We start from the raw sequence: 23,883 nt of genomic DNA, 5'->3' as shown, positions 1-23,883 counted from the left end.
AAATCATTCATTTGATAGTTATAAAGTCGACAAGGGAGGAGGGTGAGCGGCGAAATTAATAGCAGCTATCATCTTCCGTTTCAATGAGAGAAAAAAGGCAAACGAACGAACAAACGTCAGAAAGCATGTATACCATTTAGACTAGCGGCCTTTAATTTATAATGAAGTTCACGTTGCTCTGCTGCGAACGTTCTCAGCGCGAGAGTGCTTCTCATACAAATGAGATCCAAGCGCGCTCACTCACTCACTCACTCACGCGCTCTTTGACGTAGTCAGCCAGCTGGGCTCCGGCGTTCCAGCGCAGTACGTATGGCGCAGCGTGCCCGACCACCCTTCACATTTCATCCAGTCTAAATTACGGTTAATCCTGAATATAGGCAACCTGACCTGACAAATCCGTGTGTGTGTGTGTCATTGTTTCTCTTTTTTTTTTTCAAGCCGGGACCAAAGACTTCCGAGAAGTAAAGCTGGCCCACACAGCTCTAATGAAATAGCGGATTCATCTGTTTATCCGCTGGAGACGAAGAATTATAGTGTTACTATAGTAGCGCTCCCATCAGCATCAAGGAGCAGCTTTTTTCGGCGTGCCTTTCTGCCTCACCGGCATCTTGAAACCACGAAGGGATGAGAGAGGCGGTCTCGTCGATTATTGGTTATTTTTCGCATTAAATTCCGCAGTATTATCTTTTGGCAACGTCGAAGAGGTGGATGCCAGCGCTCGTAACCGATTAATAGCGCGCGTGTTTCCCATGGCGCTGTCATTTACTTTCGCCAGCCGCGTCGGTGCTTAATGCCGGCGAAGGTGTGAGGAGGAGACCCGCTCTGAAGGTTTGATGCTCGTCCTCCTTATCTGTCACATATTTATATCACCGCCTAGACCAATTTGGTGAGAACATCTGCATTGAATTGGCAAGAAATGACTTGTGAGACATCTCGGACTGACACTACTTCAGCTGTTTCTTGATGATACGGCCACGCGAGGTGGGAGATTTGGACTGCACGTACTGCCTTCAACTGTTCGCCGCCTGAGGAGCTGGATATGTTCAGACTAACGTAAAGATGGATATTATCTTTGCTCTCCTGTGGTTATTGGCCGCACTATTTGAAGGCGTTTTTTGCCAGGGAATATACGGTAAGACAAACAGACGTAGCAGCTACGTACTATAGCCTTTACAGAACTGTCGTGACCTTGCGAGGTAGATGTGGATGTTCATTCTCAATGATATCCAGTGTGATGTAGGCCCTATATCTCACATGTCAATTGACAGTTCCTGCGTTACAGGTGCACTGTGGGGTAGCCTGTGGTCCCAGTCTGCCTCGTATTGGCCTTATGCATGAAATAGGCTACGTTGCCATGCACGATAACCGTTATTGATAGGATGTTTTGAAATATCTATCACTAGAAGATGCATTGCTTGATCAACGCATAAAGATCACTGGTCATCTGTGGTAAACGTTGCTGCAAAGTATGTATATGGGCAGACTAGACGGCTATTTGCCACATTGGGAAGTTGTCACAAGGGCTACACTGTGCGCAATTTGTTGACTTTTATAATTCAATCCGTCATCTAGATGTCGTTAAATTATATAATGTTGATATACCAACTTATGTGAGCCTTTAAAACCTGTATGTTACTGAACTGGCGTATAGGCTACAATTAGCTAATGACACAGGTGGTACAGTGGAACGACCCATAATGACTTGGAGATAATCTAAAGTGGCCTTTCCAGCAACTGGGTATTAGTACATAAAGACAGAGCATAGTTTGCCCAATACAGAACACTTTCGGAATTACACATTACACAAAACAAAGCAGTAAACATTAACTGAATAATATAAAATGCAGTATAAAACACTGTAGATTCAATGTGTATAACCGATAAAAATAATGTGATGGTTCCCAATCTCTTTTCCAAAAATTATAAGGCGATTAATTCATTTAAAAAATATTTTACTTTATGATACTTTTATACTACTACTCATACTTTCTATTTATAAACAAAACATCATTTTAATAATTAAATGTAAATGTGTATTTCATATTACCTTGTTAAATATATTTGTTATGTAAATTTTAAGGTAATCCATACTGTTTACTTCATTTCAAAATCACAAGAATTACATGGATTGTTATAAATTATATCACAATTTATAATATACTGTCATTTATTATATCAACATAATATTAGTTTTACTTTATGCATTAAGATAACTTACATTTAACTAATTAACATGTTTTTAGTGCAGTGTTTTCACATTTATTTATATAACATTTTTACAGTGAATGTATCTAAGGTTTTGAATCAAAAACAATTCTAAAAATATATGTGCTTTCTCTGTGTATAGTTCAAATACCTCTTTAAACAGAATATTTGATGAATTTTGTCCTCTAAGCTCAATAGTTAAATAGCTATGTTGAATAGCTATTTTGTAGCCAATACAGAAATTGACAGTCAGATATACGGTACATTAGAAATATTTACATGGAAAAGTGTGACAACTAGCCCTATTTTTTCCTAATGTTCCCCAATGTCATTCCTTTTATTCACATAATATATTCATGCTTGAGGACTAAGTTACAGTGCCATTTTATATACATTTACTTTGCTGTCAGTGGCAATCAAGGAAATAGTTTTAATAGTTATCATTGTTTCAATGTTAAGGGCATAGCCATGAAAGCACATTTGTTGTGAATTGTAGTGTACTATATGATGCAGTAACTATATGATGTAAGGTTGTTAAATTTCCTTTGACAGAATTTTATGTAGGTTAGACTGCTCATGTCAACCGTTCAGTCATAGAAACCTACAGCCTACTGCAGAATATTACAAGGGGTTGGTCATAATGGGATGAAGGCTATACCTATAAAGCGTCGGCTGGGAGACCGATTTTAGCTGACGTCACATGGATTACAAGGGCAGATTTACTGTTACTTAATGGAAGACTGTTTGGATTGGTAAAAAAGAAAATAAGGGCAAGAATCAGTGCAAAATGTTTGCTACAGGTTGGTTGTGAGCACCTAAAGTCAAGCACAGTGGACAGGTGGTCCATTATTTTTAAGAACTTAAAATGTACATTTATCCATTTATTTATATTGTGGACTCCATGATGACCCTAGAGTAGACAGTTGGTGATAACCTCAGGCTATTCTTTTCATTTTACTTATACAGATTAGATTTATGTCATATTAAATATGGCACGTTACTTGCTAGATGTGATAATCCGGGATCTGTGATATTTCCAGTAGTTGACATTCAATGGTCAAATGGTGTGATAATGTTCATGTTTCACAGTGTGTTGGCTTGCTTTCTATTTGTAAGTGGCATATGAACAAACAAATGATTCCTGTGTAATGACCTGTGCAAATTTTGAACTGTTGTGGGTTGCACTTCATTTCTAGGAGCTGGATGCTGGTTCATGCCCTCTTAGTTTACTCCATGGATGTTGCATGTTGAATCAGGATGGGGTTTTGAACATTGAATTGATAAATTCTAAGTTGGTCTGCATGCATGGATCCTGCACTTGCAGATTTCTCTACAGATTTCAACAGGATTCAAACAGCCACACGTTCTACATACTGTATCCTCCACCCCTACATATTGATCATTAAATGTTTTGGTTTAACACGTTTACCACAATGAAAGAATTTGCTCCCTTTCAGTTCAAGAGTTGGTTTTTGAATTGGAAGTTAAATTGGAATTTGAATTGGAGTGACAGGAACGCTGCATCCCAATTCGCCTTATATGCCCTAAAAGTATGCACTGTTTTTGTGAAGAAAAATACATACTTTTGATGTTTGCTGCAATTAAACCATTCTACAGAATTCTGTAGATTTACCCCCACAATCAGCAATGGTAATCTGGATAGAGGTGCCTTGATTTCATGGAATTTGTATCTGCCTATATCATTTCCAGCGAGTCTTTAATGCATTTTACGAGGTTCACATTAATTCGTAAGGTTGTAGTTGTCGTTCAAGTTGAGCATGGAAGTCTGGAGTGGTCATTTACCTTTTAAGCATGGAACAACAGTTAGGTCTTTTGTATTTTCTAACACGTGCAGGATGTGCAAAAAAAAGTTAACAGACCTTCTTTGCACTCTGCCTCTTAGTGGCAACATGTTTTTCCTGTTCTTTTCAACTTCAAATATGCTTAACTCATATCACTCTCCTATTCAATTAATGTTGCTCTTGGTGTTCACATGACAACTGTTTTCTTTTTTTTTCCCCTTGTTGCATTTGCCTGATCAAAGGATATGTTTAACAAGACATGTCATTTGAAGAGTGTGGACTTTCAGGTTAGCTTTACACTACTTGCACTGATTTTATAATCAAATAGAGAAAATAAGAAGGGCGCTGTTACGTATTGGTGAACAGAGATGCAAATTTTAAAATACCTGAACTCGTCTTCCTTTTCAAAGTCAATAAGAATTACACCTCAATCAACTTTGATGAAGATGCTAACTGGAAAGACTAATAAATGTTTTATTGTACGGTGAGACTAATGTACTATATTACAGCATCCCAACAGGCCACTTAGGCCGAAATGAAAAAGAGGGCTCCGATAGTAAGACATCTAAGAGGTCGATATGCTTTTAGTTCATGTAATTCAGTACAACTGTCTGTCAACTGTTGTATCTAATGTCAGCATGTTTTGATTGGATAGATATGGATATTTTTCTGATATTTATATTATTTATACCCTGTGTGATGGCTCTCTGTTTCATATTTCATATGCACCCTCTCCATTAATTCCAGGTTCATATCTGTCACAGACAGTCGACTAAGTGGTCAGCTGATAGTATCACACACTTAAGCTAAATGCTTCCATTCTCTGCTTTTCCAGTGTTAATCCGAGCTGCTAATATTTAAGTATTTTTTAGCTTCAATATCCCATCTGTCCATAGAAGAATTGCTTACTAACACTGACAGAATAATCAAATGCATTCTGCTTATCTGGCCACAACAGACTGCTTTACTTTCATTGTACATTGGTTCAAACATTGCTATGAAGACTGGACCCTTCAGAAACAAAGGTCAAGCACCTCTTTTTACTTTAGAAATAGTACATACTTTAATAGTTTAATACAATTTTGATGGCTGCATTTTTCTACATCTAAAATGTACCATATGGTCACACATACTGACAGTCTCTTGTTGTGTAATATTGAACTTTGGAAGCTGGAAGTATATTTGAGGTGGCGGGGCAGGGTGGTGGGTGGGGTGGGGTGGGGGGGGGGGATGAAAATAGCATTCATATACATTGACATTGTTAAACAGAGTTAGCCAATTGCCTCTGACAGTTTCCTCCAGATTGGACTGACCACTTTGAAAGGGCCATTCTCAGTTCCTCTGGCTTCTACTGTAAATAATTCACACCTCTTACAAGCAGACATTAAAAAGGTATAGAAATAGTTATACAATATTCAAAATTCTCTTACATTCCCAAGTGCAATTTCTTAAGGGGAACGGTTTAACTTGTGAATGAGGTTGAGTTGTACAGTAGCATATGTTGCAGGCCACAATGTAGATCTTTATGCGATGGGTCTTATTGTGCAAAGAAGGTCAATTACTCCAGTCCTTCTACATGCTTTTCTACACCATGGTAGCAATCATCAGCCGAGTAACCTTGGGATGTACAATGCATATTACGGTTGTTAAGCATTACTGTTAATGTGGAATACAACAACCTTCTTTACACGTTTCTCTGAATTATTTATCAACCCTCCACTCCCGGTTTGTGTAGCACATTTAGTGTGCCATGTTCTGTAGCCTAAACTTTGAAAGACTAAGGCAACGTGCAACAAACCTAACACAACTGCTAAACAGAAATGGGGGTTGGGAGAGCTTGGGGTCGGTAAGATTTCAAGATCAAATATCCAGTAAAAACAATAATACTGTGAAATATTTTTTACAATTTAAAATAACTTTTCTATATAAATATATTGTTAAATATAACGTATTCCTGTGATAGCAAAGCTGAATTTTCAGCAGCCATCACTACAGTCTTCATTAACACATGATCCTTCAGAAAGGATGAATATTATTATTATTTTTTATTATTTTGAAACACCATGATAATATTTTTCAGGATTTTTTGATGAATAGGAAGTTCAAAAGAATAGCATTTGTTTAAAATGGAAATTGTTGTAGCAGTGTAAATGTCTTTACTGTCACTTTTGATCAATGTAAGTCATCATTGTAAAAAAATACAAGTTTGAATGGCATCTATAAATAAATAAAAAAAATACAGTATATTACAGTACGTACGTACGTACGTACGTACGTACGTACGTTCAAAGGAGTTCAAACCCCACATAATTTAGTCATATAATCTTTCTTTTTTTAATAAACACAAGCAAAATCACAACTGAATTTAACAGTGGATATGGAAACCAGTTTTGGGATTTAAATAATAACAGCTCATTGTGTTCCATAAGGAAAGATATCTCAGGAGTTTTGAGTGGCATGTGGATGGTTAGATGTTGACAGAATTTTCAGTTGAAAGCAATTGATCTGCAGAAGCAGGTGTGACTTGATTTGACTGACACACTTTCTGCTGAGCGTTTTTCACCACAGCACTTTGATGCTATTTCTACTTGCAATAATAATCGTGTCGTGTGACTTAATTAAAGATGCAAATAATTAATGTTGGAATTTGCATTCAAAATGCATGGCTCAAAATACAGGCTTGTTTGAATAGGCAGGATGCCTCTGGCTTTGACTGCTTGTTTTTGAAAAACATTTGAGAACCACACATCCACTGGCACTCGTTTATAAAGATTTGCCAGTTTCACTGGGGGCCCATGGGCCATATAAATATTACAACACTTTTGTGTAGTACCATCTTGCACAAATCTTGTAATATACACTATTCTTCTAATAGTTTTCTAAAGATGTGACACAGCAAAAACTTTGCATATGCTTAGCTGTCTTGCTGCTAATTTTGTAAGGTTTTAGCGGGCTTTAGGCTTTCATACTGAGGACCCGTTTTTTTCCTCATTTGTAATACTTGTTTTGTGTTAGTGTATTGTAGGCTTTCTGCTCCTGTGGGTTTGTACTTTTTTTCACATTACAGGTGGATGATTAAGCATGCAATGCATTACTGCAACCCACTGCCGTTTTGAAAGAAATCATTATTGCTCTTGTAGGGCGAGTTATAGTGGCCAAGAATAATACTGGGCCGAAAAGGCAAAGACTAATAATAGCAATACAGTACTAAGATTTGGTAAAATGTTAATGAATATTTAATGGCTGGAAGTACAGTATATAGGGAAAAAATAATCAATGGATGTTGCCTCCCTCTCTTGAGGACCAGTGTGAGCTAAAGTCCTGAAAGCAGAAAGGCAAGATTAGTGACTCTCAAAGTGCCACACAGAACCATAAAAACAAAAGACCTCAGTCACAAGAACTGTCTATTCCCTTAAGAACACTTTGGACAGTAAATGTACTACTGTACATTGCATGTGATAGGTGATAATTACTTCATTAATTTCAAAAAGTTCATAAACTTCAAAAGTTATAGCATTTTCATACCAGTCTCAAATAATGACCTTCTTACTGCTAATATAATACATGACAACCACTAATGCACAATATTCAAGATGTGCTTTTCACATCTCCAATCCTATATTTATTATATTTATAGACTTTGGTAGTCGCTCCATCCTTACTGATTTGTATAGCTGTTCTGAACCGAATAGCCTCTTGCAGATGGTGATTGACAGAAACTGATGTTTGAGGTTACAATGTCTTACTGAAAATCTACTCTCTAATGGTATCTGGAATATGCCCAGCACTGCATATTTTGTATGAATCCCTTATTTGACACATCTGATTGAGGTCATGGAGCACTCTACTATCGAACTGATGAATACCAGATGGGTTAGATTAGGAAGACATCCAAAATGTGAGCTATGTCCAGAAGCTACCTTACTGCCCAGTTTATTTATTTATTTAAAAAATGTGGGCTATGTCCAAAAGCTACCTTATTGCCCAGTTTATTTATTTAGTTAGTCATTCTAAGACATCATAACATCAAGCCAAATGATTTAGAACCGAATTATTTAGATTTTGTACCTCCTACGGAAACTGGTTTCAGACAGGCGTCTAAGACATGATAAGACAACGAACCCTGGTGTGATTTCTCTGTTTGTGCAGATTATTTGAATAAGTTTGAACGCTGCCATCCGAACCCTGGTTTGCACCAAACAAGCAGGCCAAGACTGCTGAAAAGATGGGTCTCGGTCCACTTCCAAACGAACTCTGGTACAGTTCGAATAACATGACATGTACTGTAAAAGAACCAAAAACAGGAAGATGTGACCCTAAAAAGGACAGAATGCTCACGCATACCTGTTTTTTCTCGTCATAGTCACGATGTTGCCCATCACAGTTCGGAACCATGTCTCCTCACAGCAGATCATTTGTGTGTGTGTGTGCCGGAGGGATTCCTGACGCTGTTTTGACACTTTTACACATTTTATATGCTCTTCACGAGTTCGTATCTGGGCAAAATACCATCATATGCATGCACATACATTGAGCGCATTTATCCCAGCACACACCATTCCGTCTCAAAATAGGCAATAGGTCACAAAACGTATCCCTATGCCTTTAGGTTCGGTGATAAAAATGCCAATCTGAACGCTAAGCGGACCAAGACTAAATGTTTTTTTTGTTTGTTTTTTTTGGTCTGGACCAAACAAACCAAGCGAACCGAACTACAAGTGTGAACACAACCTAAAAATGCTTATTTCTCCCTTCAAATAGAAATATAATTAATTAAATAAATAAATACATTTAAAATGCCTCAAATTATGAGATGAGTTATGCTGTTACTTTACCAAGTAATTAGATTTTTTTGCCTGGCAACTGATAAAACTGCCACAAAAACAAACAAAAAACTTTAAGAAAAAAATAATCCTTTAAAAAAAAAACTTTGAACACATTAGCAACAGAGCAACACCCTTTAAACCACTCACTACACACTGGCACTGAGGAGGCAAGATTTGCACAGGCAAGCACCACTCATATTTTCTTCAAAAATGTCAAGTGTAGATGTTTCCTGACAAGAGCTTTGCTGAACTATGCATGAACAGTGAGTGTGCTTTGATCAAACCTGTGTGTGTGGACTCAAAGAATGTTCCAACAACCAATGGAACAGCACAAAATAACCTCAGCAAGACCTTGGACTTCACATTGTTAATGCTTCAGTGAAGGTCTCTGAGGACAGCAAGCATTATTACAGAACCATTTCCTGCTGAGCCCTGTGCAAAAAAAAACACACACAAAAAAACATCTCTGCACATCTGTGTTCCCCTTTGGCACAGGCTGTGAGGTTTAAACTACGGTAGAATCATTATATTAAGGTAATACATGCGCCTTGTAAGGCTTATTTATTTCTTGACTTTTGTTTTTATTCATTTCAATCCAGGGAAATGAAAAGAGTGTAAAAGGATTGGGAGCTATTTACCTACCCATGGTGCTTTATTGATTTGGAACGATATTTGCTCTCTATTTTTTATAACAAACATTCTCAACTACATTTATAGACTTTTGTGTTTCACGTTAAATGAAAATAGCTTGTAGTTTAAACTCATTAAACATTCATGGGAATAAGTGAGTTTTGCAACTGCATCAGTGAACCTTCAGGGCAGATGTAAGCGACATTTGTCAACGTGAAAATCCGTAAATTTTTATGCATCGACCCTTGGAGTTTTTCTATTAGCGCAGGCACTCCGCTTACGTTTATCAAGCCATTAGCTGTAGATTTTGTGAGAATGAGTGTTAATAAGTGTTAATGAGTGCTAATGAGTATAAAGTAGTGCACATTACTGCAAGCAATGCGGGCAGGCTTCATTTTGTGGTTCACCGCTCTGTTTGAGTTGATTTTCGAGAAGGTTTCACTTTCTTTGAAACCGTGAAGACATTTCGAAACGGTCTCAGAAAACTGATATCCACATTTCAGGTCATGGACGACTGATAAAAAAATATCTCTCAATTCAGAGAGGATATGAATTGTTTATCGTTTATCTATGTTGGGAGGAGGCTAGTCGTTAGATGTGAAAGTCTGGTAGGCCTGTGCCGCAGGTTACCTTGAGAGTTACCATGACTTGTGTGAGGATGCTCTCCATAATTAAAATTTCACAAGCTGAAAGCTGGTTAACTTAAGGCCATGCTCACAGATTTACGAAGAAGTCATTGCATCCTTCCTGTCTCATGCTAATATATTTCTGCCTTTTCTTTTATGTAGGCATTGTTTTTACATAAGCACTAGGATTTAGTGTTGCAGAAAACGAATCGGTTACCTAACGTAACCTCGGTTCTCTCTAGATGAGGGAACGAGTATTGCGTAAGCTAGCTTACGCTACGGAAAGATTAATCTTTTCTGAGAAATTGAAGCCAAAAAATGATCCTATCTATGAGGAGCACCGAGTGGCGTGTTTCCCTGATTCTCTGAAGCACCTGTGGTAGCAGAGAAACCGGAGGGAATGCATAAAGCGGGCGGCTGGGCCAGGTCTGGGCTAGCGCGTCCTCGCTCTTTGAGAAAAATATTGGGCAGTGGGTGTTCCCTTCTGAGGCGAAGAGGTCCACCTCTGCTCTGCCGAATATTCGCCACAGCTTTTGGACTGTAAGAGTGTGCAGGGACCATTCCCCGGGGGGGAATGGGGTTCCTGGACAGACTGTCTGGACCGTCGTTCAGATGGCCCGGCACGTGCGTCGCTCTGAGCGAGAGCAGGTGACACTGAGACCAAACTAAGATGCGTTCTGTCAGCCGGAAGAGATTCCTGGATCTGACTCCGCGAGAAAGGGTCCCCATGGAAACGCCCCGCTGAAACCATTCTGCCACAGTCCATGCCTGCAGAGCTGTGATACAGGTCTGCGTTACTTTTATCAGCTGGCGGCCCGTGGTCCACGCACGGTGAGACACACGGCTCTTCAACCAGAGCTGAAGCGGGCGCATGCGCAGTAACCAGGCCATGTAACCCAACGCCTTCTGAAAAGTTTTCAGAGGTGTGAGTCTGTTCATCTGAAAAGATGCGGCGAGACGCTGAACACGGCGCGCGCGCTGTGTTGACAGACGAGCCGTCATCGTGACCGAGTCTGGCTCTATACCCAAGAAGGAGATAGTCTGACTGGGTTGTACTGCGCTCTTTGTCCAGTTGACAGAGAGGCCCAAAGCTTTCAGATGGTCGAGGAGAACTGTACGATGAGACAGTAGCTCTCTCTGTGATTGTGCCAAAATCAGCCAGTCGTCCAAATAGTTCAGTATTCGCAGCCCCTGACTCCGCAGGGGGGCGAGCGCCGCATCCATGCACTTCGTGAACGTACGGGGTGCTAGGGATAGGCCAAACGGGAGGACGGTGTATTGATAAACCTGGCCCTCGAAGGCGAAACGTAAGGATGGCCTGTGAAGGGGATTTATCTGAATCTGAAAGTAAGCATCTTTCAGATCTAGTGAAATGAACCAGTCCCCCTGGCGCACATGCGCGAGGAGTTTTCTGATAGTGAGCATTTTGAACGGTCTCTTCATGAGAACTTTGTTCAGAAATCTGAGGTCTAAGATTGGTCTGAGGCCGCCGTCTTTCTTGGGAACCAGAAAATAACGGCCGTAAACTCCCGACTCGCTCATAGGCAGAGGAACTCTCTCTATAGCCCTTTTGCACAATACCTTTGCTATCTCTGAACGGAGCGGCGTCACTGCTTCTGGGTTCACAATAGTTTCTAGCCGCGCTCGAATACGTGGAGGGCGGCGGTGAAACTGTAAGCAATAGCCTAGCCTTATTGTGTTTAGCACCCACTAGGAAATTCCCGGAATAGCTTCCCACGCTTTGAAGCGTAACGCTAGAGGGTGAATGGCTACATGGTCCCCGTTGCTGCCCATAGCGGGCTGCGTGAGCGCGCTCATAGTGTTTATAACAGCGGGACTTACACTCGGAGAGGAGTTTATGGGCCGTGTAACAGAGTGAGCAGAGGTGGGACGCGCACACGGGCTCGTGGGCGCGCGTATGCACTCTAAAACTCGAGCGGGTTGGAACCGCTTTATGAGAGTGGGCTCTGTGTGACGGCTGAAGGTGGCGAAGACGGCCGGCTTCCTCAGTCTCCCAGATGCTCGCTAGAGTTGCCTTTTCGACGAAGGCGGCTTCTCTCAGGATCAGCAGATGCGTGTAGCCTCGCTGAAGAGATGAAAATCAGAGTTTACAGCCTAGGACGCCAGTAATATACTCTGACCACGCCCGTTTCGGCGGGCTCTGACGTAATGAGAGCATGTCAGACTCTCATTGGCCGAGAGTTCATTCGCGTCTCCTCATAGGCTTAAGCAGTTCTCTGTGAGCGAACCAATGAGCTGCTAGCTAGCCCGCTCATGGTCTGCTGCAGCTGAACTGGGTTGACAATGGATACAAAATTATAGGATAATTTTTTGGCTTCAATTTCTCAGAAAAGATGAATCTTTCCGTAGCGTAAGCTATAGCTTACGCAATACGAGAGAACCTCTCGTAAGAGAACACTGTTATTGTATCCCAGTGGAAGACTTTATGCAGGAATCCATTCATTCTCTGTAATTGGGTGAAATCTCAAGGACATTATAAAGAAACCAATCAAGCCAACAAAATGATCATTGTAAACAAATTTAGAAAAAGATGTTACTGTACACAGGACAGAGTCAGACAGAGGCTGTATTAGTTTCCTCTTTCTCTTGATTTTAAGCAAAATGATGATGGATGCTCAAAGTATGATTACGCCAGACAATAATACTTCTCTTAGCATCTTAGTGAGATCAAAAGTAATCTGTATATTTGGGATTGGACAGATCTGGTCATGATCAAATATCAAATCAGCTTACCGACATGAGCAAGGCTCTATGAAGCAATGCTGTCAGAGTTATGAAAATACAGTGGGTTACAAAAGTTAAATGTTTCATTTTTTTGCATTTTTCTGATTGCATATATTTTCCCCGTATAACCAATTAATTATTACAAATATTGATTGTTTCATAGTACTAGATAATTCAGCTTCAATCATTGGTAACAAAAGTTTTCACCGTTGGACCAAACCATTCTCATTGCTTAACTGTTTCATTGCGTGCCGATCCGACTTAGCTGGTACAGATGGTTTCATTTTCGACTGTGGAGCTGATAACAGAATGCTTTGTAATGTAAATACAAATGCGTCAGTTGTTGCCTTGGTAATGCAAGAGTTTACAGATGATATGAGATGTAAATAGCGACTGCGTTATGAAGTATGATCAGATATTTCTTTTAATTTTATTCCGGGCCGGGAACAGTTTGTAATCGTGCCGTGCCAACTTTTCTTATCAACAGTGATACCGGAGTATTTTTATTTTGAGAAACTTTTACTTTTACTCCACTACATTTCCTAAAAACATGTTGTTCCTCGTTATTTTGAACTGAAGAAATTGTCACCAAGACGCAATGTCTGATTCGTCTATTTTTATATTGTTTGTCGACACGCATTTTGAACAGAGAAAGCTGGAATGAAGCCCATCTCTCCAGAAAATTGTCTTTCTCTTCTATGTCTTGACGCATATAAAAAACAAATAAGAGATCTCTTGGCAAAATAACCGGTGTCCGGTCCCCAGAATTAAACGCTTACTTCATGTGTCTACATTTGCACACATGAAGTATCAGAAACCTAAATTGATATTTTAATATATTTGATGTTTTGATAGTGTATGACAAGTTTTGGTTATAAAATAAAACAGTTACTTGCAGATCAATACATACATGTATATGTACAGTATCTGCATCCACTAATCTTCCTTACTGACTAGTGTTGGCTACTTGACCATTCATAATTATTCTTCATAATGATGTCAGACCCAGCAACGCCCCCACCCCATCCCCCATGTATTTTTAGCAGTAGGATCATATAAAATATATTATAAAATTATACATTTAAAAGTATACAAGTCAAGTCACCTTTATTTGTATAGCGCTTTTTACAATACAGATTTCAAAGCAGCTTTACAGGAAATGAATGCAACAAAGATTGTTTTGGCTGTACAGCATCTCTAGAACAAAGTTACTGTCCAGTTAAAGGAAGTTCAGCGTTGGTTCCTTTCCGTTTAAAAATCATTAGTTATTAATTTAGAGGCTGTTTACAAGACAGCGTAACTGAAAACAGAAAACTTTGTATGGTTTCTGGCTGTTTATTTACACGACAATGCCGCTTTGGTGGCCTGAGAACGCAAACTTTGAAGTGCAAGTTTATGAAGATGAGTTTTTGAAAACGATACCGTTATCCTCTCCGTGTAAACTTCAAAAACACGAATCTGTAAAAACGGTGAAGCCATGCACATGTGTATTACGTGTATAGTCTATATAGGCATGAGCGTTTGAATGGTGACAGAATGGAGATAAAAAACCTTGGGAGAAACCACAGGCTCAGTCTGGGGGCCAGATTAATATTACAAAATAAACGTTCATTGATCAGTACTTTTTCACTTTTAATACTTAAGAACATTAAAAATCAAGTACTTTTGTAGGTTTATACTTTTTTTTTAGGCCCACACTGCATGACATTTTCTGAGATCAGAATGCAAACAAAAAATACTTAATCTATAATATAACTAACAACCTTATCTTTACAAAAATGAAATTTGACGAAAATAAAACGTAGGACGTAAATATAAATTATATATAAAAAAAAACTTCAGCAAACTGAAACACTTAAAAGAGAAATATCAGTGTTGCCTTAATGTCGAATACAAACTCAGTTTTTTAGAGGTCAGAACACAAACAAAATAAATAAACATAAAAACAACAAATAAATAAAATACAGCAACTGAAACATTAATATGGACAATTAGGGTATACCTGTCCTATACCTTACGTCACAATTTTTTTCTTCCGATGGGAAAATAACATGAGTTTGTCGGAGAGAAGTGAGCTCCGTGTCTTGCTTAAAATAAAGCCAGCCTGTTGTGTTCATAAGTAGAATTGTGTTGGGACTACTATTTTGAAGAGGATGTCTGAACTGTTGAAGTTTTGTGTAATGACGTAATGTGTGCGAGAACGGAATTGAAAATTAAACCAGATGAATGAAGTTACCTATTACTGTCTTGTGTGCTTCATTGTTTTATAACACCTGACAGATGCCACACTGCCTTCCCTTCACACACTCCACTCTGATGTGGAAGTTTAGTTAAACATGTCGTGCAGTAACCGCGGTACTAATTTAGCTTCCACACTCCACAAGAACACTTGGATATGTGCCTAATATTACGCACAGCCGCGTGAAGTGGCTAACACTACTTTGTTTTAAATAAGTCATGTTTGAAGTCACCTTTTTGTGGTCATTTTTTACCTTCTCGAAATTTTACTACAGTAGTTTGGATTTTCTGCCCGACATATTACGGCATGGACCAGCCGTGTTAACGATCTGTCAGTGCGCGACTTTGCCAATTCCTGTGGAGTTTTTTTTTTCTGCAACTAACCAACTAATTAAAATTTAGTCGACCTATAGCCTCTTCTCATGGACTAACATTTAGTCGACTATTAGTTGGCAGCCCTAAAGTAAACCTGGTCTTTCTCTTCTACTGAATAGCATAACCCTCTTTCTGTTCTGAGTTTTTTTTTCATTACTTATACCATTTATTTTGTAAGGCAGCCATTGCGGTTATTTACTGCAGTTCTTCCTCGGCTGGTCTTTGGAGTGTGAATGTATGCTCTATAATGAAAAACAGCCTGTGTGCCTGCATCAGCACATACTGTAACTTTGATAGTGTACATGCAGATCTGTGTTAGTGATGCACCTCATAAATTATTCCTCCACAAAGCTTTTTTGCCACTCTGTTATCTTTATGATCATATTGTTTCCTTTAGAATAGTAATTGGGTTTTCTGTGAGATCAAAGTGAATGATCCAAGATTATGAATTATGAATGTGCCTCAAGATGTAACTTCATGGTGAACTGTAGTGAACTGAGATGAACTACCTAGATCTTAGATGAATGCTACAGTATAAGTGGTTTTGTTCTCCTAATGATAACATAGAAATATGCCATATACTGTGTTTGCTCCTGTCTTATTCTTATATTATTATTGTACAGAGCTCAGTTTTTTATGTCAGCAATGTTCTTAAATCCTTAATTCATCATGTTTTAAAGACCTTAAGCGCAAGTAGAAATAAATGTGAAACATTAGCTGATTTTCTTCGTTACAAGAAGGAAAAACTTTTTGCTGACCTCCACTGATTTCAAGATCAGTTGTCTTGGAGTGCAGTCTGCCAATATTAACACTAATCTGCAGTCTAGATCAGTGTTCCCAACTTTTTGTTCTTATGGACCCCACAGCCCTCATTCAGTATTGTCATTAATATTATTTAAATTCCCATTTTTACGATGATTCACTTTAGGGTATTTAACACTTGAAATAGTTAACACGTTTCACACTGCTGCTCTTCATTTTCTCGGTATTCATATGCTGCCATTTCACACACATTCATAAACCCAAGGTTAACATTCTTATTTGCATATTTGCGGTGTCAATGTCACTACTTGGTTGAACGCCACACACAATGGGTCTCATTCATGAAACATTCGTAAATATACGAGTAAATATGCGAGTGATTTGCGCGTAAAGAGACCTTCCCGAAAACTCTTCTCCTGATTCACAAATACTTCGTAAACGTCAGATGTGATTGTAAAATGTGAGTGTGAGTTAATGAATTCCAATCAGTCGTAAATGGGATGCGCGTGCACGTTCATTCTCAATTACCATAAATCCCGCGGCCATTAAATCCGACTGACAACTATATATGGGCATCATATTATGACATGAATGCGAATGAAAAAAAAAAATTCTCAGATGCAGAAATTGAAGTTTTATTATCAGAAGTTCATTCAAAATGCCACATTTTATTTTCAACCGTACATAGTGGTGTATCGGGTCCTAAAAAAAAAGGAAACTTGGCAGCATATTACAGATGCAGTTAATGGAGTTTCATCTGTTAATCGAACATTCCCAGAAGTGAGAAGAAAATGGTTCGACATTAAGCTTGAGAGCAAAAAACGAATTGTTCACTTCGGAAAAATAGTATTCAAACTGGAGAAGGACCATCGCAGATGCTATTACTGGCTCTCATAATAAGAAAAACCGTATGTAATTACTATATATAATATTTTTTCAAAATGCTGTGCCCGATTAAGGTGAATTAAAATCCAGCCTTATTAATGAGCAAAACGTTCGGGTGTTAAGCGCACTATTTACGCGTGGCTGGGAGCAGGTGTAGATTTCTTGTGTACCAACTAACATTTGGAAAATACGAACATTTTAATGAATCCGAAAATTTACGCCAGAACCACTTTACACACGATTTACACAAAAATTCGTTCTGCTCGTGTTTCATGAATGAGACCCAATATGTATAAGTATAAGACTCTAGCATGGCACATATTACCATTACATATTATCATTTTACTGACTGTACTATCGCATTTATCCTGAGTAGACTTTCCGAACTATAAAGGTAAGAATGATACGGTCTCTTCTTCAATCCAATTGTCACGTTTTCCATCACCATTTCACATTTTCCCCCTCAAATGCTGAAACTGCTGTTTATACTACCTACTGTACAATGCACGGTGTATGTGACTTTCCAAAGTATGTGAATATGAGGCACGCTATTGATTGTCGGTTGCTAAGCATCTAGTCGTAGCATTCTAGCACTGCATCGTTTCACACTGTACACTTTTGGCATCGCAATGCCAATGCAGAGTTAACGCCACAAAAGTGGAGCTAACCCTGCTCCAGAGAACGATTCCATAACACCGGGTAAAAAGCGGTGCTACCGCCGCTTCTGAAGTGTGAAGTGTTCCATTACCGGGGGTTAAAAGCTAGGTTTAGAACGACGATAACCCGGGGTAAGCACAGTGTGAAATGACCAATGTTGCTAATTTTTTATAGTACTTCACTATTGCAGATTTGTGTATATGCCATTTATTATCATTAGCCCCTTTCACACAGCATTCCTGGTAAATTACCGTAAAATTACCAGACTGACTTTACTGGTAAATGCACAAATGCACTGTTCACACAAGCAACAGCGTTCCGTATTTTCCCCCGGTAAGATACCATTCACACATCAGTACCAAAAGTACTGGTAAAATCATTGGAAATTACCTTTAATCGTAGAGCCGTTTTCATCATCCACCTGGATGAGGAGAAAAGCTTTAGTTTCATTTTAGTTACTTTTTTTTTTTTTTACTTCTTATCACAGGCATGAGGGGATGATCACACAGAACGCAGTTTTGCTCTTAAAACATGACACATTATAGTTATCTAAACTGATATTCAAAACAATGAAAAACCATAGACATGAACTAAAAACAAGGAAACCCTGTTGAGGAACTGATAAAGGAACTGAAACCCAAAACAGAGACATAAACACAGATTACCCGTTACACTAATATTTAGATTTTTAGTCATAGTTTCTGTTGTACAGTATAGGGTTAACAAAGCAAACATAAGGGGCCATTTACACGACACCGTTTTCAGCTAAATACTGAAAACGTTTTTTATAACAGCATTTTGGGGGCCTGAAAACACAAACTTTTGAAAACAGGGTTCAACGTGCATATTTTTGAAAACGATACTGTTATTTTCTCGGTGTAAACTAAAAAAAACATGCTAATTTGTGAAAATGGTGACATCATGTGCATGCATATTACTTGTTCAGTCTATAGGCACGTAGTTTTTATTTACAAAGTGATTTCGCTAACTACAGGCCTGGCCGCATAATACAGTGTTTTTAATCATTTCCGCGGATCTGTGGGGATCATTTTGACAACGTCGTCTGTACACGAAAACCGTTTTTAGTAGTTGTCGTGTAAACGTACCCTAAATGTTTCCCTGTGGAATTTGCTTGTATCCCTGGTTGGGAACAAAGTACCAAAAAGCCAAACTTGATTGAGGCCACATTCCACCCATTGGCCCTTGCCAATCATGACCTCCTAATAATCTCCATCCACTGAATTGGCTCTATCACTCTCTCTCCTCTCTCCAACTATAGCTGGTGTGTGGTAAACGCACTGGCGCCGTTGTACTGTGGCTGCCGTCGCATCATCCAAGTGGATGCTGCACACTGGTGCTGGTTGAGGAGAGACCCCTGATATGATTGTAAAGCGCTTTGGGTGTACAGCAGTACATATGAAAGCGCTATATAAATGACTCATTCATTCATTCATTCATTCATTCATTATATGCATTTATCCAACTAAATATTTTACTCCCAATCTTTTTTTATTTTTTTTATTTACCAAGACAAAACATTACTGTGCATTAATTGAATCGAATTACAGATTACAGAAAATTACAGATTGATGGGGTTTCCATTTAATCATGTTTCCATTTAAGACAAATGGCTCGTCTAGCTATAATCACCGGCTTCCGGTAACGGCCGTACGCAGTTCCAGTTCCGGCTGAAGAGTGAACTCTGACCCGATGCATGATGTATTGATGAACGCGGAAGCGCAGAGGATAGAGCAAAACAAAACACCTGTCTTGAATTAGAAGTAAAGTTTTTAAAGAGAAATGTCGGAGGAGCTTGAGTTTGTTGCCCCGCTTTATTTGTTTGAACGGCGAGATGCGTCTACTCACACCTAAGCTTAAGCTCCTTCAACCTACAGTACGTCATACGTCGGGTCAGAGTTCACTCTTCGGTCGGAACTAGAATTGCGTACAGCCGTTACCGGAAGCCAGTGATAATAGTTAATAAAGTTATAAATATGGATATTTTTCTTACAAAAACGCATTTATTACCCCCCTGGAGCCGTATGTATTACTTTTATGATGGATAGATGCAGGTTTTTTTGGGGCTTCAAAATCTAAGTTCATTATAAAGCTTGGAAGAGCAAGGATATTTTTTTAATATAACCCCGTTTGTGTTTGGCTGAAAGAAGAAAGTCATATACACCTAGGATGGCTTGAGGGTGAATAATTTTCATTTTTGTGTGAACCAACCCTTTAAGTCAGGTCTCAAGGAAATGCAGAAGAGGGGTGTCAATGGGTCGGGGTCTTGGTCTATGCTAAGAGCACTGCTCACAAAGATTACAGGCGTCACTCTTATCTAGAAAAAAATTGCCATTCATGCATTAAGATGAGCTCTGTGGAGCAACTTACATTGCAATAGAATAGACTATGCCTGGAACATATTGATGAGGAACAAGATTCAGAATGCAAGTAGAATAGAATAGAAATAGAAATTCCTTAGTCCTGTTCCCTGGACACTTTGGGGAACAGTAGGGTCTACATTAAGGGTACTTATTATTTATAAATAACTGAAATAGAGTTTTTGACCTGCTTTTAAGGTGAGAAATTCCAACTAAATATTTTAAATGCAAAATTTACTTGTTTAAAAAAATCTATTCACTTAAATTCTTCTGAATTTAAAAAATGTTCAAGCAAAAAGATAAATTATTAGAAGTACTTTAATAGGTTTGGCCCTATTTTATTTTTAATAAAGACATTAATAAACATTAATAAAGATATTTATAAAGAGTAAGACTTTGTCGAAAATCTAAAATACCCACATTTTAACAATGTATCTGTATAATATAGAATTAGCACACACAAAAACAAACGTTTTTTTATGTAGTCGTGAATGGAGTGGATTCTGAAATGTTAAGAACATCATACTGTAGCATCATAGCATCAGGAGATGTTGTTGAGATGTTGCTGGCATGGTAAAGCACTTGCACTCTCAAAACAGTTCAACAGGTTTAGCTAAAGAAAGTGAAATATAAAAAATAAAAAAATCATGACCTGCTTCTGCTCCAAAGTAACTACTCTCAAAGGTGAAGCTCACTTTTTCATTGTCTGTCTGCCGTTGCTCACCGTGACCATGTGACGAGTTTCCAAGCAAAGCAAATTACCCTGCGTCGGTAATGTGCTGGAGATGACATTTTAAGACAATGTACATGTGATGAAAATAGAAGAAGGGCGTCAGATTGGTTGTGGTCCAAAGAGGGCAAATGTTCTCCATCATTATTCTTAAACACTGCCCTCATCATCTCTGCCCTTTGCAGGGAATTAGCATATGAAAAGGAGAGCAAAGTGCTGTATTTCAATGAGTCGCCTCTGCCATTTTCAGCACCGCTGTGTTCTCTTTTCTCTGCTTAGTTTCACGAACAGCCTGAATGGGTTGAGATCAGATGGTCAGAGAAGATAGCATACGATTTAAAGCAAATTTAATTAATGAACTGGGCACAATTATGTTGACCCTCAGTTCCAAACGGTTTACAGTGTGCAGTGTGTAATGTGCTTTAAAGTTCTTCCCAGTTTTAAATGAGATTCTTGAAAATGCAAAATGTGCTTTTGATGGTTGAACAGTACACGGTACAAAAAAAACGAAAGGCTGTGCAATAGGAGCACACTTTGGTGAACCAAGCACAATTACACTTTAAACACTTCATTTACAGATGCTGAAATTACTGCTTTCTAATGCAAGACTCTCATGGTGTTGTTTCAATTTAACTCCCAGTTCTCCCCCACTGTGAATCTTTTTAGGATAACACTGACATAGCCTGACAAAGAGTTCTCCTGACAACCAAAGAAATAAACAAGAAAACAAAAACAGATAGCACAGCATAATTACTAGACAAATAAATTGGTAGTGAAGACCGCCTAAAGGCCTGCTCTCAAAAGAATGCTATGTTCCTTTTCTTTCTCTTTCTCTTCCTTCCCATCTTGTTTTCCTCTGTTTTTTACTGTTATACCTGTGTATGTCTCAGGACAAGGGCCATAGAATTACAATTGTTTTTTATATTTATATTATTGGCACTTATTGTCAGCTTTGGTTGAAATTAAAGATGAGAAACGGATCTATACGCAGCAGTTATGATTTTATTTAACAACAACTCAAAACAAAACACTCTCAACTAGAAATCAGGAACAGAACAATTGTGTATATAAGACGAGAACAAACCATGAACTAAAGGAAACACAGAGCTTAAATACACAAACAAACCAATGAAATGAATGACAGGTGCAACTGATATTCAATGAAAAACCATAGACACAAACAGAAAACTATAGGAAGCAGAACTAAAACCCACCCAAAACAGACCCAGATAACCCATTGTACGTATATATCTTGAACGGACACATACACACAAAATGATGTCAAAATACCAGAGCCAAACCATGGCTTTAGTGTACCTGTTTATATATTTATATATATATATACACAGTATGCCACACTTGGCATAAGAAATCTAAGTTGTCTGAGCTATAGTTCGATCTTGTTTTGCTAACATACGCTTGATTGACTGTAACTTTACCTCTTCCTGTCTAGAGTGCAGTATACAACTAAATTAAACGCTCTGCCAACATGCTGTATCAGCAGTCGATCAGGCAAGCAAATGTCATTAAGCAGTAATTCGAATATGACTAGTGCCCACTTGCTTTTCAGTAAATCACTCACAACTAGGGGAGAGCGGGCCACAACCTAACACTTTTTGACTTTCTCAGTTTGTGTAAATTCACTTCAGAGTTTTTTTTTTTTTTCACATTCATTTCTAGTACAATTATGTGGTTTTGTTTTATTAATACAGTGTATACTTTTTTCGAAATAATGGAAGTGAAATGTGACATGTTGTAATATGTGAGGGGCACATTGTAACCAGATGACCAGATATGACAGCTTAAAATGTTATCTGATCTAATCAAAAACTAAAACTAAAATATTTTGTCAATAAAATACAATTATTAACCTTTTTCATATAAAACAATGGCATTTTTAAAAAATAATTTTTGAGTTTGACAACAAACACAGCAAAGCACAGCTATACAGCATAGTTCAAAACAAAATAATGAATCATTTCTGAACATTGACTCAGTCTTTATTCGCCTTTTTTTCCTCATGGTTTCTCATTAGAATGCATATAAGTATAACTGGGATTTAAACCCGGCTAGTGTCTTCTACTGGTTAGATCAGCATTATGAAATATCTCAACTGATAGAGATATCCCTAACAGATATTATACCTCTAACAGATATAAGATTCAAATAATATCATAATTGTCTAATTTTAAACAAACACAAAAAAACAGAGATGAAAAATTAACTTAAAGGGGTGGTTGATTATGATTTCACTTTTCTAAATTTAGTTAGTGTGTAATGTTGCTGTTTGAGCATAAACAACATCTGCAAAGTTACAACGCTCAAAGTTCAAAGCAAAGGAAGATATTGGCTTTTAAAGATATCGTTTTTTAAGTACTACAACATTGCTCCCTGGTTAGTGACATCACCAACCCTAAAATTTACATAAACCCCACCCCCGGGAACACGCAAACAGTGTTGAGAAGAGAAAGAGTTGTTGTTGTAAAGCACATTTGTGAGACTGCTTAAGCTGTCGGATCCGTCTTTTCACATTTATTGCAATACAGTACGTAACACAAATGCAATAGCATGACACTCTGTAGGCATCTTACAACAGTTCCCACACGAGCAATTTTATTGATTATCATGACCGAATATGCTAATTGAAGATAGTTAACTCCACATCAGCTACATAAATTCATCAACTAAGCATTCAGAAATGTCCTGTTGCATTCTACATGTTGTCACTTCGGCCAATCAGAAGCATTTACGATAGACTTCCCAGTTCCCTCACCGCTCAAAACGGACTTTTTGTTCAGTGCTGAATTCTGTATGCTGGCAAATCCTCGAATTATAACAAACAAAGTGTATATATTATGAAAGCTTCATTGATAATAACAGAGATGTGTGAGATCGCGATGAACTGATGTCAGCTTTTTAGGAATTAGGGTGCGCAGTCATGCCAAACCATGCACGCAGGAGCTGCTTGCTTTTATGTCTAACAGTGCAGTGGTTTGTGTTAATGCTTTAATAACAAATAATTTA

At 38.3% G+C, this 23,883-nt stretch overlaps 1 protein-coding gene across 2 annotated transcripts in view; it reads left to right on the top strand.

Moving 5' to 3' along the window:
• The first annotated feature begins 245 nt into the window (after positions 1 to 245).
• mdga2a (MAM domain containing glycosylphosphatidylinositol anchor 2a) overlaps positions 246 to 23,883 on the top strand; it is a 146,413-nt gene continuing 122,775 nt past the window's right edge. Inside the window, exon 1 of one of the 2 annotated variants that reach the window (XM_056234036.1) lies at positions 246 to 1,132. In XM_056234036.1, the coding sequence (XP_056090011.1) occupies positions 1,060 to 1,132 (73 nt within the window). In that variant the 5' untranslated portion in view covers positions 246 to 1,059. The remainder of the gene's footprint in view (positions 1,133 to 23,883) is intronic. The other variant, XM_056234037.1, reaches the window with a different exon arrangement.

Source organism: Rhinichthys klamathensis, unplaced genomic scaffold, assembly GCF_029890125.1.
Source record: "Rhinichthys klamathensis goyatoka isolate OS25496 unplaced genomic scaffold, OSU_Roscu_1.1 h1tg000387l_1, whole genome shotgun sequence".
Lineage (NCBI taxonomy): Eukaryota > Metazoa > Chordata > Actinopteri > Cypriniformes > Leuciscidae > Rhinichthys > Rhinichthys klamathensis.
The sequence above is the reverse complement of the archived record's forward strand: the minus strand, read 5'-3'. Positions and strand labels throughout refer to the sequence as shown.